This window comes from Leucopleurus acutus (assembly GCF_964270905.1).
Source record: "Leucopleurus acutus genome assembly, chromosome: 4".
In the NCBI taxonomy this organism is placed as follows: domain Eukaryota; kingdom Metazoa; phylum Chordata; class Mammalia; order Artiodactyla; family Delphinidae; genus Leucopleurus; species Leucopleurus acutus.
This window is the reverse complement of record NC_139146.1, coordinates 114,523,956-114,541,251: the sequence shown is the minus strand read 5'-3', so window position 1 is coordinate 114,541,251 and position 17,296 is coordinate 114,523,956. Positions and strand designations below refer to the sequence as shown.

The following is a 17,296-nucleotide window of genomic DNA, read 5'->3' as shown; positions in this document are numbered from 1 at the left end:
GAATTCTATATATTTCAGCCTCTTTTCTATTATAGATTTTTATTGGTTTATGAACACAGGTCTTGCAGATGGTCTTGTGTATACCATCAGCTGCTCTGCCTAGACCTCTCCCTCCTGGAAGTTCACACTTTTATCTCCTACCCAACCTGTGCCCTGTGGGTGTAACTGTAGGCTGAAAACGTTTAAAGACCCTGTGGTTCACAAATACTGGAGGGAAAGAGACTAAGAAAAAGAGTAACAGAGGGACAGACATGTAGGCAGACCTTGTTTTCCAATGTTGACATCCCATTTTAGAAAATGTTTTCCCTCATGCTGCTTGCGTTTCTTGCTTTTCTAATGTTTATGTTGCCTGCATTTCCATGTATAGGGATTTTCATGGCTTAACAAAATATCCTCCTGAGGCTATAATCCTGTCCAGGTTGTTCGAAGGATCATGCATTCACATGTTGACATTCATATATTAGTATGAATGCGTTCATGACATGAGAACAGCTATGTTGAAGTAGAATATTTGGGGAGATAGGGCAAACGTGGATCATGATTGTGATTAGAAAAAGAGTGTCTCTGTGTGTCTAGCAACCCAGGTGAGACAATGAGAGGGGAGGGACAAAGACTCATTTAGTCTGTATCAAAAATTTGCTGCTCCACATCAAGAAAAAATAGAGAAAAACCAAACCAAACCAAACAAAATCACCAAACTTCTGCCTTCTGGCTCTGAATGTGCCTTTCTGTTTCCAGGACTCAGGCAAATTCTAAAGTTTTAGAACTATAAAACCTAAATACCACTGACATCATTACTTTTATGGAAAAAAAAAATCTGTCCTGGGCTTTCCTGGTGGCGCAGTGGTTGAGAGTCCGCCTGCCGATGCAGGGGGCACGGGTTCGCGCCCCGGTCAGGGAGGATCCCACATGCCGCGGAGCGGCTGGGCCTGTGAGCCATGGCCGCTGAGCCTGTGCGTCCAGAGCCTGTGCTCCACAACGGGAGAGGCCACGACAGTGAGATGACACATATAAAAAGTAATTTCAAACGGATTATACAGATTTGTATATAAGAGCTAAAATCAGAAATGTCTAAAAGAAAACTTAGGGAAAAATCTGTCCTAAGATCAAATAACAAATTAATTTTTCTAAGCACCGTTTGATTTTAGTTTCCAAGTGCTTGTTGTGTTCTTATACCAGTATTAGGACCTCTGGTATAGCTTGTTGTTCTGGTAGCCTGGCTTGTCTTTTAGCTTCTGGATGATGCTGAGAAGTAAAAAGTGCAAGTGTTTTATCTGTACAAAACCAAATTTGAGAAAGAAAGCAGTAATAAAGTAAGACAATAGAGAAAAATAAATACATAAAAAGAGAGAGGCCCCTAACCATTTGGGTATCCCATATATTACTAACTCATAGGATGATCTACAATTTGAATTTATTCACAGTCAGTGGTGTTGGGAACTTTAAAACAAACCTGTAAAACCCCCATAAATAAAGGTGAAAGCTTAGTGACATAATTTTGAAGATAAGAAATAAGTCCGATTTTAGATTGTTTTTGATAGTATAAAAGGTGTCCAGGCAAAGCAAGCAGGTGAATTTCACTAGTTTGTTGGATATTAGGTTTTGTAATGGGTAGACCATTTATCACAAGTCTGGACGGTGGCAGAGGGCACTGGTTAGAGGAATGGGCTTTGGACTCAATCAAACCTGGGGAGATCTGGCTCTGCTATTTAAAAGCTAATTGTTCTAGGACAATTTTTAAAAATCTCTCTTAAGTTCCAATTTTCTCATCTGTAACATGGGGATAAAAATAGTATGCATTCTTAAGACTTGGAAGTATTAATTGAAGAAATTTATATAAAGTGCTTAGCACAGTTCCTAGAACATAATAAGCACCCAACAAATGGTAATTATTATTAGTGTTAGAAATTCTTTTGAATTTTTGACTGCTGCTAGTTGTACTGAATTTACAAAGTTTGACTTTTTTCATCCGTATTAACATTTGAGGATTTAAAAGTAGGGATTAGGTAATAATGTACATATTTTTTTCATTTATAAATATTCCTTAATACTAATACTATATTTTAAGTGAACAGATGCTTCAGTAGTATACTTTTTTCATGGTGATCATCAAGTTCTTTGCCAATTATATATATATATATATATATATATATATATATATATATATATATATAATATATAAATGGACTCTAAAGTCTCAAATGATGCAATTTTGCATCTAGTGTGTTGATGACTTAGAGAACCCTGGTTTTATTAATAGCATTTGGTTTGCCTTTAAATTCATTCTGTGGTGCTATTAGCTCTCTTGATGTCAACTAAGGCCGAACTTTATTGGAAACTATTTTCTGTTTCTGTTGAGACTTAATGAAGGCAGATGGCAACACATATTTGAAGAAACATCCTTACAAGGTCCTCTGTTATACAGGTGATGAAAGTGCAGAGTATGAAAAATAATGCATCAATTATCATAGATGGGACACCTGATCCAATGTTCAATCAATCAATAACAGTATTTAAGTTGGTAAAAATTAACTAGTGTTTAAAAATAGTTGTCCCATCTGTCAGTTGTCATTTAGTAATGACAATTTTAATGTAATAGGTCCAGTTTGAGGTCTTGAGCATTTGAACTTGTGCAATTACTTGGCGAGACTAGATTATGAAGTGCTTTGTATTTATGGAAGTGCTTGTTTAAAAATTTAATGTAAACTATTTGCATATGAATATTAAATCACAGCAACTTCTAGTTGTTCTTTTCTTAAAATAGCAACATGGTAAACTCTAGATAGAAAAACCAAATTTAGAGCAAATTTTATTTTCTAAAATGCATACACTTTCTTCTCTCATTTCTTTCCCCAGCACATTTACTTGCTCTCTATTTATCATGTGAAGATGGTTTTGGTGAACTTAGTTTCAAATTACGGGTCTTTGGATTTCCAACCTTTACAATTTTTTGAAAGGCTAGATGCTTTTTCACATAAATTAACTTTATTTTGCTTTATCTTGGTCTTTTTATGATTGTTGATTTGCTTTCTAGATAGACATATTTAATATTCTCATTAATTTGTGCATTCAATCTGTATTCTCTAAGCATTTTTGTTGTTGTACTGTGTGTGCAAAGCAATGTGCTAGTCTTGGAAGGCTAGCACAGTATAATATGATCCCATTTCTATGCTCAGAGTTTGTCTTCTAATAGAGGAGGTGATTCAACACTCAATAAGATCCTAAGAAATAAAAAAAATCGAAATAAACTTTAGAGAAAGGTAGTAGTGTTCTGAGGGGGATTCATCTAGATTTTGTCAGATGGTGATGCCAGTTTAATGACTCATGGTCTAAACTGCTTGTTTTTCAATTAATGTGTTACCTGAATCACTTTTTCATTCAATAATATAATTTCTATAGAACTCATTTTGTTAAAATAATTAAGTATGAATATTAAACTAATGTAAGGGTATTCTTATATATAAATGTATATTATACAAGTTACTGCAAGATGTAACCAACCTTTAGTTATTCTTAATCTCTGTTTAACGTAATTTAATTTAATTAATCTCAGACTTGAATAGAACATAAATTTCTAAATTATCCTGAACTTATTCTTGAAAACCAAAATACTTTACAGGGGATAAACAGGGTCTGACTTCAGAACAGTAGACCATCAATGGACCTTGAAGGTGTTTATTCTCCAGTCTTAAGGAGAGATCCATTAGAATTGATCATTTGATCCTGCTATTAGAACTACCATTTTAGAAATGTTATGATGAAATACATCAAATCAAAAGAGGAAGTCAACACAAACATTTGTCTTAACAGTTTGAGATCTGATTTAATTATGGCCAATATTTTTAGGAGAAAGAAAACCAACATAATTTCAGAAATTCACACAGGTCATTCTGGGTTGCATAGTCTTTGACACAGCTTTTGGAAAATCTCTATAATTTCTTGATTTACCTTATTCTAAGGAATTTAAAAAAAAATGATTTCTATTTCCAATAGATGCAATCTTTAAGCCTCTCTCATAATTTTCTTGATGTTCAAAACATTTTTCTGTAATGCTGATAGGGGTGTGCCTAAAATAACTAGTAAAAAGATTGTAAGCTGTAAGATCAGTCCGTTTCCTTAACAGGATTTATTTTAAAATAAATTCTTTCAAGAATTGTCACCAGATAAAATAGATTTGGGGGGCTTTATGTTTTCTTTTGACCGTCCATTTTCGAGGCTCAGTTCTCATCTTTATTTCAAATTGGTCAAAACTAAAGCAATAATACCCCAATTTTGCCAGTTAGGGTATTATTAGCTTCATATTCCTTTGGCAAAACCTTTTTAGCTTCATATTCCTTTGGCAAATCTTTTGTATTCTGTTCCTTTCAGAGTCTTGTTATCTGAATTATGTCAAAATATTTAAAGATGTTAGTGATTTGAGATACTTCCCTTCCAAGAGGACACATTAACCTTTGACAATGGTCCTCAATTCTTAAATGAAAAAAGGTACTCCCTCGTCAAAGGAGTGTTGATTATCGAAGATAAAATAGCAGACCACAAGGTGTTTGGGCCCTGACAGTCTTTGGGTGACTCTGGAATCTCTTTGGTTATTTATGAGTTTAAATAGACCTCACTTGGAATTTCTCAGATATAATATTTTATTCTATTTGTTTCCTAATTACTAAAGCCTCAATCACTCAGTGAAAAGTGGATTCCCTGGGAAATGACCTTAAAAAGTGCAAATGTTTCCTCTTTCAGAGAGGCATATTCAGCAACAAAAATTCCGTGATTTGACCCAGCTGTATTTTAGAGTCTGACAATTTATATTTCCATTGTTATTAAAGAAAGCACAGAAAGCATTTCTATATCCTGCTACAGTCCTTCCTTCCTGTTTTAGTTATGAGCAGGAGATGCTAGAAACTACTGTACATCATCTGTCTTTAATGTCTGTCAAGAAAAAAATGTTGTTCAAAGATCATCTGGAACTTGTCTGCCTTTGCTAATGTAGTGCAGAGCAGTTCTAAAAATAAAGGCAGGATTGTTGAGTCCATTAGGAGCAGCTTATTTCATCATTGTTGTTTTTCACTTGTAGCCTTGTGCCTTGTATGGTGGTTTCTGTTTCTCAGAACAAGCTAAGAAGAGCCATTCTGTTCCTGTGCTCTGGGAATGCTGGAGTAGAGAGTCTGTCTTTTTGAGAATAATATTTGGCTCATACAAGGGGCCTGTGTTCTGCAAGTGTAATGTTTGATGCATGTAAGGAGGATTAGCGTCCATGGGAATTGAGGCAGAGAAATTGAATAGAAATGCCAGAGTCAAATAAAGAAGTGTTTATTTATTGATATTATGTTGACCCTTTTAATAGAAAACATTAAATTAGCATAATTAAATAGGAGGTCTGATTTTGCTATCTTGTTTTTGCCTGATGGGAAATTCAGCATTGATTTTATGGCTATCAGGAAATTTTAGTTATCTTTTCATGTCTAAGGTTCCCAGACTTTGAGGCAACAACCCATTTTATCTGTGCTTATCTGTATTTATTCTAATCAAATAAGGGTTCCTACAGAATACAATCTTAGAATATATGCTGAAAGACGACACAGAAATTTCCTAAGAGCTTGGTAGCTATATACAAGATGGTTAATAAAATTTTCTCTGCCATCTATAGGAGTTAAAGGGAGGACCACAGATTATTAGTAACCTTATAATTCACTTTACATGTTATGATTTAGTGCTATACCTTGGTCTTCTTTATTTCCTTTTTAGATACTAGCTCAGTCGTGCACTGAAATCCTGGAATTACGGCCCTCAAGCGTCTGTGTGGGGGGTAAGTGGTTAGAATTTAAAAATACCTTGTAAGAAGTTGTACTTTTTTCCTAGTTAAAATATACAATTTGAAACTCATGTTGGAAAGAGAATAGCAAAATTAATTTTTTGGCATCTTTTTCTGTAAGAATTTTTAAATAATTCCTTGAAATATTTCTATTTTAAATTCAAATTTTTAAGATTGGAGTGTTATTTTAAATAATGAACATATTGTGTGACAGGCTTTTAAAATCTTCTGTATATTTAGTTCATGTTTGAGACCTTTCCTATGACAAGTAAAATAGAAAATTTTCTCTTTTATCTGATTATACAGTCAGGTATCTGTAGACTTTCAGCTCCGTGCCTTGATGACCTGGCCAAAGTACAGTACATGCCAGCTCAGGGCCCCTAAAGAAGTGATTTATGGGTGGAGGGTAAGAAATAAGCAGGTGGCTTCATCAGCTGTTCTAAGAACAGACTAGGATTTTAGCACTTTCAAGCCATCCGCCCCAAAGAGAGTGCGGTTCTCTCTGGCCTATACTATTTCTACTTCAGGTCTTACCTGGAGTTCATTTTAACCTGACTTTTCTTTCAAAAGGAAAAACATTGGGTCTGGTGGGGAAGGAAATGTGCTGTGCAATTTACTGCAGAACCTCCCAACTGCTGGACATGGGATGAAGTTCTACATCTTTTAGACTCCTCCATTAATGATTACTGATACATTCAAGAGGAACAGTGCATTTGAACATTCCAGAGCAGGATGGCGTTCTATGCATTTAGAATTTTACCTAATCCTCATAACAACACTATTCGACAGTTTTAGAATCCCAGGTTCACGGATGCGGAAACTGAGACAGAGACATGTTCAGTACTTGCTATTAGTAAATATCCTGTTAGACTCTTGTCTGTCTCACTCCTAAAGCTCATGTTCTTTTTCTGAGTCACATTTTAAGTTTCACTTGCACTTTATTTTAACTTATAAGAAAATTCCTTTCATAATACACTGAATGGAGAGTGGCATGGCAGTATTTTCTTCCACAGTTAATTACTCTATATGTGTTAGATTATTTCAGATAGGAGGTCTCCGAGAGGATTGAAAGTTGATCACTATTAAAATAGTTGACATACCACCTTGCAACTAAGCAGCAAACATTTAGTTGCCAATCAAAACATTGATTGGCAGCTAAAATTTTCTTCTAGCATATTATTTCACTTTCTAACATTTAGTGACTGCTCCTCTTACACAGAATACGAGTTCAGTCAACCTCTTTTACCTATTGGCCATAGATTTTTATTAGTCCAAAATGCATGACCCTTGATGAGTTATAAGTTTGTATGCAACAGAAAATAAAACTGGAATTAAGGATGTGAAGAAGCTGTTAAAGAAGAACTATGTACAGTGTCATAGATTAAAGAAAATATAATGCATGACTGTTCTAAGAACCAGATAATATGAGGCATTAACTTCTTTACATTCTCATACCTCAGTTCCTAGACAAGAGGAAAACAAAGTTTTCTTTCCTGTGGATATTTTTTTCAGGATAAAATTTGGGCAAGTTTGTATGGTATTTGTCTGGGATGACTGTCATGCTTCAATTCTAAAATCTTGGTCACTATTGGAAAACACTTTGTTCAAAAAATAAAATAACGCATCTCTATGTGGCAGCGAAGAGTATCTTCACTGTACATACCTGTAGGGTCTAAGAAAGCAAGTAGGACCATGTCTTTGTTGTTATTACTTGGCTGAATAGTACTAAAAAATTCATTCTTTGTACCTTGATACTTTTGTTTCAAGTTACGCTTTTTGTTGTTGTTTTTTGTAAAGTAATGATTAAATTTTTTATTTTTCCTTTTACTTCTAGAGGAATTTCAAATAGTTTTGAATGGAAGAGGATTCAACTTGGGCAGTCGGGATGGCCGTGTTCTCTGTACTTACACTGTTAATGAAACATACACAAAGAGTAGGTCTCCATAATTTCAATATTGCTTTAATATCTCCATAGTATATCAGCATCAAGTGTTTTCCTCTTTTCCCCAGCTGAAACCAACTATGCTATATTTTTTTATCAGAGGGGAAAGAAAGGAAGTCCAATGATAATACAAGTAGTAATAATAATTACTTAATAGTTATTTAATAATGGCAACATTTGTTCATAAGTTAATAAATGCTGGACCCCATCCTAAGTAGCCTCATTATACAAATGATGCCCTTGTGGCTGAAACAGTCAAATAACTTGCCTGTGGTGACACAAGTAATAATGGGCAGAGCTGAGAGTCGAACCCAGTTTTCCTGACTGTACTCCGTACGGACTTTATCCACCACCTGATTTAATTGCCTCTTTCTCCAGATTTGTTTCTTGTCACTCTTGCCTGAAAATCTAACTGTCTTGGACTACTCTACTACTTAATGCCTTATTTTATTGCCACTTGTTATCTTTATCTAATTTCCCAATAATTTGTCAGCCAGTTTCCTGAAGACGGGCTTTTTGCCTTATAGATATATCTCCAATGCCCACCTGGCACAGTGTTTGTTGATAATTATCATATTTAGGGAATTAGGTTTTATTTTCCCTCACTTGGCTTTCAAAACAGGAGAAGATGAGTGTAACATTTTTATCTTCATTTTGAGAAAAACTTCTGCTCTTTAAATAGATCTTAGTATGCTGAGCGTTTTGGGTCTCTATTAAGACATTTTCTCATTGATGATTATATTGTCTTCTAAAATTTTATACAGTAAGACAGATGCTGCAACTCTGTGAACTCTGGTGGAACTATTTTTTGAGAGGTTCATCTACAATTTTGTTGTTTATCTGATGGTTCTAAACCCTCCAATTAGCACAGCTTTGGCTACATACACAGTCACTGCTCCATACTTTGTTGAATTAAAGTGGTGAGGATCTCAGCATGATAAATGCCATCAGTAATTCCTCTCTTTCTTATTAAGATCATCATTTTGGTAAGGAAAGACAATAATATTAGTTAAAAACTTTCTTCCTAGTAGGTTCTACAACTGAAGAGGACAAAATAATTTTACCGTTTTTATTCAGTAGTCATCTGTATCTAAGCATTAGCTTTACCTTACTCCTTTTGATTACATATTTGAGTTGATTATAATATAAACATATTTTACACATAACTACTTAGGATTGAATTTATTAAAGTAAATTTCAAATAAATTGAGTCAGATTGTATTTTCATCATTTGTATTCTAATATTATCCATCTAATTATGTAACTTTTCTGAGTATTTATAGTCAAGATCATTTTTCTCATATGCTATTAAAATTGCAAGGCAATTTAAGCATTCTATAAAGTGTGTTTATATATTATAAACCCAATTATTTTGGGCTTCCCTGGTGGTGCAGTGGTTGAGAGTCCACCTGCCGATGCAGGGGACACGGGTTCGTGCCCCGGTCCGGGAAGATCCCACATGCCGCGGAGCGGCTGCGCCCATGAGCCATGGCCGCTGAGCCTGCGCGTCCGGAGTCTGGGCTCCGCAACGGGAGAGGCCACAACTGTGAGAGGCCCACATACTGCAAAAAACCCCCCAAAAACCAATTACTTCATTAAACTCTTGAAAGAAATGTATTAGCCTTTGGACATTTGTCTTCTCTATCATTTTTAAATTCTGCTTTTAAAATATATATAATTTTTCCTTGAAAATCTAATATATTGGCAAAATTGAGGGAGAAAAGGTGATAATTTTATAGTATCTACAAGCTGTATGTGAACTTTATCTATATCAAAAAAACATAATTTATGATTTACCAGTACTATATGTCAATGAGGCATATAATCTCTTCCTGTTTTTCATTCTGTGTTCCTTCTCCTCTTTCTTTAGATGAGTATCTTTTTGTTCTTTTCATGCTAATGTATCTAATGTCCCACACTTGAACTCTGCTTGCTGCGTCTCTTCATATTTTTAATGAAACTGTGTGAGATACATAAAACCCTTTATTGATTAAACGACATTTTATTTTATAGGTGTAATGCCAGTGAGTGTGGAAAGTAATTCTATGCTTTGTCCTGCACCTACCCTGAATGAAGTTGGACAGTAAGTACTTTATGAAAAACATTTAAAAACTTTTTAGCTACAAATTATAAGGAAATGGTCACAAAATATACATTGGTTGTTTTATTTTATCTTTTCTTGATATACAGATTAAACATGAAATAGTAAATCCTAGACAAATCACTCTGGTTAGTACTTTAACTATACATATTCTTAGTAGGTTGAAAAGGGTAAAGTCTGTTTTATCTTGTTTCTTAAATATTGATTAAAAGGCTCTATAAATATTTATCTGGATAGATTTGAGAAATATTGTTAGAGCCTTTAAATAATAAGGCCATAGCCATTATTTTGAACTTTAGAGTATTGAATTTACACACACACACATACACATACACACAAGAGTTTCAAAGTGGGATTTTGACTGATGACTGTAGTGTTTAAATATTAAGATTGAAGAGCAAAAGGAACATGGCTCCATAAGGCACAGCTTAGACTAGGAAATATTTGTGCATTAATTTGTGTCCCAGTCCTGTTAAGGAGTATATTTTCATGTTCTTTGGTGTGGCAATAAACCATGATAGCTGTATAAAATAAGGGATATTTAGTTTGGAAGAAGGGCTTTTATTTTAATCACCTATATACAGATAACTTCACGATCAACTTAATATTTCCATGTGTGATTTTTTCCCCCTGCCCTCTCTATTATGCAGGAAATGATTGCAAATAGTTCAAATGTTCTCTTGTCCAACAGTAGTAGAGGCAATATGCTTAGGATAATGGATAGGATACAGTTTTCAAGAATCACTATATACTGATCTCAAACCTTCCTCTGGATCAGAGGAAACTAAAATACATAAGGCCCCAATCCAAAGTCTGGATTAGTGTTCAGAGAGTGAAGATTATATTTTCCTTTGTGGAACCTAAGAAAATCATTTTAGTAGTTTGAAGTTCACTTGAGCACTTAACTTTTGTGGATGCTTAAGTATTCAAGGTATCTGTTGGACATCACTTCTGGCCATCCAAGTAAATTGGAGGAGTATCAGCTTTCTATTTGAAATTGATTGAAAAGAGCTGCATAATATAACTTATAAAAGGAAGACTATCAGAATCTATTTTCTTTCTATAAAAAGTATTCATTTTCTGAGTCATATAATAATCTGGTATTGGTAACATGCTTATGGCCAAATTAGACTGGCCTTGGAATTTAAGGCCCATCCATTTTGTGTGGAGCCATCTGTACCACAAGGGCACAGTGGGACTCAATGGCTTTCTGAGTAATAGTCTTGTATTAGCAAAGATAGATCTGTTGACTTAGAAGTTTGGTCTTATTTTATTGAATCTATAAGTCCATATTGATTCTCCTGATTGTTCTCCCCAGTCTGCTTTCAGAGCTCTCTCCTCTCTCTTAGTCACTGGCAGCTCCATCCTTTTTGTTGTTCAGGTAAAAAACCTTTGACTCATTATTGATCTCTTTTATGCAGCCCATAAGCAAATCTCAGCTCTGATTTCAAAACATGTTCAGAATCCAGTCCTTCCTCACCACCTCCACTGATATCACCCTAGACCAAGCTACTGTCATTTCTTGCTTAGGTTATTAGCCTCTCAACCCATCTTTCTTCTTCTGTTCTTGGCAAAAGTGATCCTGTTAAAACAGATCAGTTTATGTCAGCCCTCCACTTAAAATCCTTGATATGTGTTCCTCATTACATTCAGAGTGCAAGTCTAATCACTGCAATGTTCTATAAGGTTCTACAAGATCTGGCCCTCACTGCATCTCCAACTTCATCCTCTTTTTGCCCCTTCTGTTATGGTCACACTGGCCTCTTTGTTGTTCTTTAACCACCTGAGCTTATTCCAGTGGCTTGAAAGGCTCCTTCCTTCTTGTCTCACTCTCGCAACTTCAAGTTTTGTTCAATATATCACCTTCTCAGTAAGCCCTTGCCAGTCACCCTATTTAATCATACAATCTTCCCCCTCCCATGAGTTTAACAGTCTCTATTCTCTTTTCACGGTTCACTTTTTCTCCGAAGCATTTAGTTGTTTGTTATTGTGTCTCCCTCCTGCTGGGATGAATTTGGTTTATTTTGTTTCTTTCTATATCTCTAGCACTGACACAATGCCTGACAGATAGTAGATTCACTAAATGTTTGTTGCATGAAAGAATGAATACATTTTTCTCAAACGTTTTGATTTACTATTTATATAAAGAGCTAAAAGAGTGCATTTGATTACTGGGTATATCAGGTAGGAGAAAGATGATCAGAATTCTGTTTGGGGGATCATACCATTTAAGAGAGCAGGAAATTACCTTGACCTTTTCATAGTAATGACTAGTTAAGGAAGACAGCTTACTTTCTTCTCCAAAGTAGTTATAAAATGCAATATACCTGTTCTATCCAACACTGAATTTGTTTTCTCTAGAATTTGCCTTGGGGCACAGTCTCCTTTTTAAGAGACTGCCATAGATACTGCTGGTATTCTTTAGTGATTTGTAGATTGGCTAAATACTCAGAAGATGTGATTTCTAAAAATCATATAAGACATAATAAATGTCAAGCACGAGAAAAAATCATTTGTTTGCTTTTTGACATTAATATTTCACCTACAAGCAAGCTGAGAATGTTTTGGAAAGCGATCTGTCTAAAATAATTACTTTTGCTTCTTTTTTGTCTATCAAGTACATGACACCACTGAGGCAAAATATGTGAAGATTTTATTTATTAATGTATCGGACATTTGGCGACATCATTATTTGTTCTACTAAGTATGTTGCAAGTAATTTGGACCTTTCCTTTGCCTTGAATTTCCTTCAGATACTTTTGTAGGCGATGAGCTCTCTTATGAGATTGGATTAAAATCAACACAACTGAAACAGTTTAGCCTTGTAAGGTGACTGTGCTTAATATGTTTGTCTAATTAGCTTTTGGCTAAGGATTCAAAACCATTAAGTAGCTAGTTAGCCTATGTTTCAAATAAACACATCTTGCCCAACAATGAATGAAAGTTTTTCCTGTGTGAGGGTGACAGATGTGGTGATGGTTCCCCCTGTCCTCTCACTTAAATAATTAACAGCATTCTGGTGAAGTAACCCTAGACAGACAGCCTCAAAGCCAGATGCACAGTCTCAGAGCTGGAGCCATGGACATGTGTCTCGTCTCATTAGTGTGCTCTATCAGTTCCTTTCTCATCTTTATGTTACTTCCTGAATTACATTTTCTTTGAGGATTATTCCTTTAAAAATCCAGGGCTCGTGAATTTTGGGTTGAAAGAGGATTAACATGAAGATGTTTTACTTGGAGATGGGAACTAAGAATGTAGCAGAGTAGCTAGGACATAGGTTTGCATTTGGAAATTGATGTCGTGGAGTAAACAAAAGTTAAAGCTATCTGGGCAAATCTTATCCAGGTTTATCATTGCTTAGCATTGTTGGAATGGGTATTTGGAGTCCTTTCTTTGAGAGACATCTCTATGTATTAAATTTCTTTATCTGGTATAGAATTTTAGGCTAAAATGAACGTATTTTTAGTTTTTAAACAGAAAGAATGTAAAGGTGAGATTGTTCTTTCCTGTTTTTTTTTCATTGGACACAATTTAATTTAAAAATGTCATATGGTTAAACAAATTGTCTTACCTAGAAAAATCTGTAGATTGTTTGGGAGTTAATTTCTGCCAGTGGTTCATTTGATCCAAAATGTCTTAAGTTTGAGTAGGAAGGACTCTGTGAAGCTCTGCAGATCCTACCCTTTTGAGGGCAGTGGCCTCCTGGTGTAATGTGCAGGTGTCACCCGTTCTTGCAAAATGGGCTTATTCTCTGACCCTTGTTTAGGAAGACATCAACAATAGCACAGCTGCTCTGCAATAGTTGAGATCTCAGACCTGTAATTTGGCAAGAAGAACAGAGCAAATTGGGTAAATATACATAAACACATTGTGAAGAAAGAAAAACAGAACAGAATGAACCAGAGCCTGATCCTACAGCTTGTTTGATAGATTTAAGGAGGCATATGGTATAGTTAAATGTGCTTTCAAAAACATTGGCCAGAATCTTCTGGCAAATATGAAATAAATATCTAAATCAGATGAAACTGATAGTATTAGTTCCCTTAAAAGGCAGTGTGGAAAGACAGTTGACAGAGGGTTTAAGTAAGAAGTGGTGGGACATCAGTGTATGTGGAAATTTTTAAGCATCTGATACTGAAGGATCACTGAGATGCATGTGTGGCAGACTTGGGGTTAGAGCCTGACTTGGTAATGGAATCTTATTTTCCTCGATGTTGTGATTTTTTAAAATATAATTCATCTTGCTTGGAATAAATTAATTCCATTTCCCTTTCTTGGTTTGACAAATTCTGCCTTTAGCACAGCTTCTCACATGAACAGTTAAAAGAAATATATATATACCTATATATGTATGGTTATGTGAATTTATTTTATCAATTTGTTTTTTTTTGAGAGAGAGACATGACAAAATTTTTTTTTATTAGAAAAATTCTTTAAAAAACCAAAAAACTGAGGTGATGAATTGGTCGTCAACAGATGACTTGGTGGATGAGGCTGCTTTGGCTGCACTGATCTCCCACTTCCTCCCTTGTTCAGGGTCCATGTCAAAGCAGCGCCATAGCTGCAGGGCCCCTATCTGGGCTCATGGTTGGACTGAGGACCTGAACTGTGTGACCTTTGAGCTCAGCCACCTTGGTTCGGTACTTACAAATAACAAGCTGGTTCTGGGCAAAGCCATGGCCTGAGATGAGCTTCTTGTAGTGAGGGGACCAGAGGATGGAGCACACTTGGAAGCATCCACAGCCCTCAGGCCCCATAGTAGACATTCTAGATGTGAATGTGTCAATCACTGGGTCTCCTTCTAGTTGCCAGGACCTTGGTCTGTCAGGGACACCAAGCTACAGCCTTGATAGCCCCTTGACACTGGGTGAATGTCTTCAGGGGAACCCAGCCACCCATTCCAGGAGCACTAGGCCACATGATGACCAAATATTGTCCATCTGTACACCTACACAATCCCCAATTCCATTATCTTAGTAGCAGGTAATGCAACCATAACTTTATTCTTTCTTCTCTTCCTTATGAGGAATGAGACTGGATTTATTTATTTTTTTAAATCATGGACACCAGGACGTTTGTTATATCTTTATTTTGAATATAAACATTAGAATCTTGGTGAGATTGGTTAAGGCTGAGGAGCCTCTCAGTTTTTATATTTCTCGGTACCCCTCCCCCAATGGTGGAACATTTATGTATTCATTCACACAGTGTATTGCTTTCTGATTATACCTATAAATGTGATAAGTTCACCTAATCTGCATTGCATCTCCATCCTAAATATTATATTCAGTTCTAGAAATTGTCTCTTAAGAGGAACAATAGTTAATTCGAGTACGTCTAGGGTTGCCAACAAAATCTTGCCAAGTGTGAAAATACTGAATTAAAATACTGAAAAAGACACGATTCAGGTGTGACACATTGGCTCTCCAAATGTCAGGTCTGTCATGTGAAAAGATAGATTTGACTTATTCTTTATTGCTCCAAGAACAAGAGAAAGAAAGAGTGGAAGGTAAAAGGAGGCACATTTCAGCTCAATATAAGAAAGATTTTTGTAAAAATTGGAATCATTTAGTGAGTGTTTTGGTAACTAAAGGTGTTCAAAGAGGGACAGCTATGTGATGATATGGAAGATATTCCTTAAATATGTATTTAAATCCTATTATATATCTGCTTTTAAATTTTATATTATTAAAGTTTTTACTATTACTAAAATATTTGACTTTTTTGGATGAAAGGCATTAAAAATTGAGTGATCATTTTGAAGCATCTTTTTAGTATTTAAAAAGATACACAATGCAGTTAAAATGGGGTTATTTTCAGTATAATACTGAAAATATTTACAATAAAGGTGTAGGTGTGATGTCCAGTACAATTCTGATATAGCTTTTTTTTCTTCTGAAATCTAGCAATCTTCCTGACTGCAGTGCTTGTTTTAGTTATATACATATATTGAGTATCTCAAAAAGAAATTATTTTATTCAATTATTTTATCCTTTTACCCCTTTGAAGAAAATATCCTTAAACAAAACATTAATTTATATATATATATATTCATAACTAGAAGTAGAGTGTTTATTCACAAATATGAAACCTTATTTTCACCTCATAATTTATTATGCATAAAGCTAACTTTTAAAAAGCTCTACAGAGTATTAAATAGTAGCACTTGATTTCAAAATATCTTAAGTCACCATAATTTTAATAGCTTTTTGAGTAGTTGCCAGTTTAATTTTCAGTATGTGCAAATTGGAGGTAAATTATTTATTACTTCCAGCAAATGTCTTTCACAATTTTATTTAATTTTTTCATCTTTTTAAATGGATCATAAAATGGCAGTCTTTTATTGGACATCCATAAAGTCAGCAGCAAATAAATACTTTGCAAATAGGTTGCTATGATTGAAATGTCAACCATATTTTATGCAATATGAAATTTCCTCAGATCAGAGTAGCCCTAACATATGGCAATGAGCTGTTCTCCTGTTCTGGAATTGTCTTACATCTTTAAACATTAAATTAAAGCACTGTGACCGTTAGGACTTTGAATTTTATTTACTTAGTTATATATCAGAATACTATTTAATATTTCTCATGTGGAATGAATTTAGTACCCTTGAATTTAGTTTTATCACTATTTTTTTTTTTTTTTTTTTTTTTTTGCCGTACGCGGGCCTCTCACTGTTGTGGCCTCTCACTGTTGTGGCCTCTCCCGTTGCGGAGCAACAGGCTCTGGACGCGCAGGCTCCGCGGCCATGGCTCACGGGCCCAGCCACTCCGCAGCATGTGGGATCTTCCCGGACCGGGGCATGAACCCGTGTCCCCTGCATCGACAGGTGGACTCTCAACCACTGCGCCACCAGGGAAGCCCTAGTTTTATCACTATTAATTGAGGACCAATTGACATTAAAATGCACTTCAAGCAGTCTTTTTGTTAAGTTGTTCAGGTTTCTTCTATCCTTCTACTTAAATGGTCTGAGGATGGAGCAAAGAGCCGTTGAACATATTTGTAAGCAATTCTAAACAATGTAGAACCAACTTATAGAAAAGGGAGTTGAAGGAGTCCTCAGTTCTGAGCCTCGCCTTCCCTGACCACCCAGAATTATCTGCACTGTGGGCCAGTCTTGTCTCAGAAGAAGGTCTTTCCTTGTCTTTCACGACTTCATAGTCTCACCTCCGGGACTGTTTCTTCTCCAGTGTTACCTCCGGCTCCTCTTCTTACAGTTCCTAGTCAGTTTTCACCATGGCTGGATTCCTGACCCATAAACTCACCTTCTCTAAGCCTTCCTTTTCTTGCTATGAGTTCCAAATCTCCAGACAAGATCTTTCCCTTAGCTTGAAACCAACCAAGTGTCCACTATCCAAATGTCAGCTCATTAACTTGGATTTCCCTTAGGCAAATTAAACCTGAAGTTCCCAAATTAAACTCATGTACTTCTGTTCAAACC

General features: G+C 35.5%; 1 protein-coding gene across 4 annotated transcripts in view; it reads left to right on the top strand.

Moving 5' to 3' along the window:
- The window catches only part of ANTXR2 (ANTXR cell adhesion molecule 2), a 163,475-nt gene that overhangs the window by 30,925 nt on the left and 115,254 nt on the right, over positions 1-17,296 (top strand). For all 4 annotated transcript variants that reach the window (XM_082837613.1, XM_082837615.1, XM_082837614.1 and 1 more), the window contains 3 exons: positions 5,743-5,803; positions 7,644-7,742; positions 9,765-9,834. In XM_082837613.1, coding sequence (XP_082693739.1) covers positions 5,743-5,803; positions 7,644-7,742; positions 9,765-9,834 — 230 coding nt within the window. The remainder of the gene's footprint in view (positions 1-5,742; positions 5,804-7,643; positions 7,743-9,764; positions 9,835-17,296) is intronic.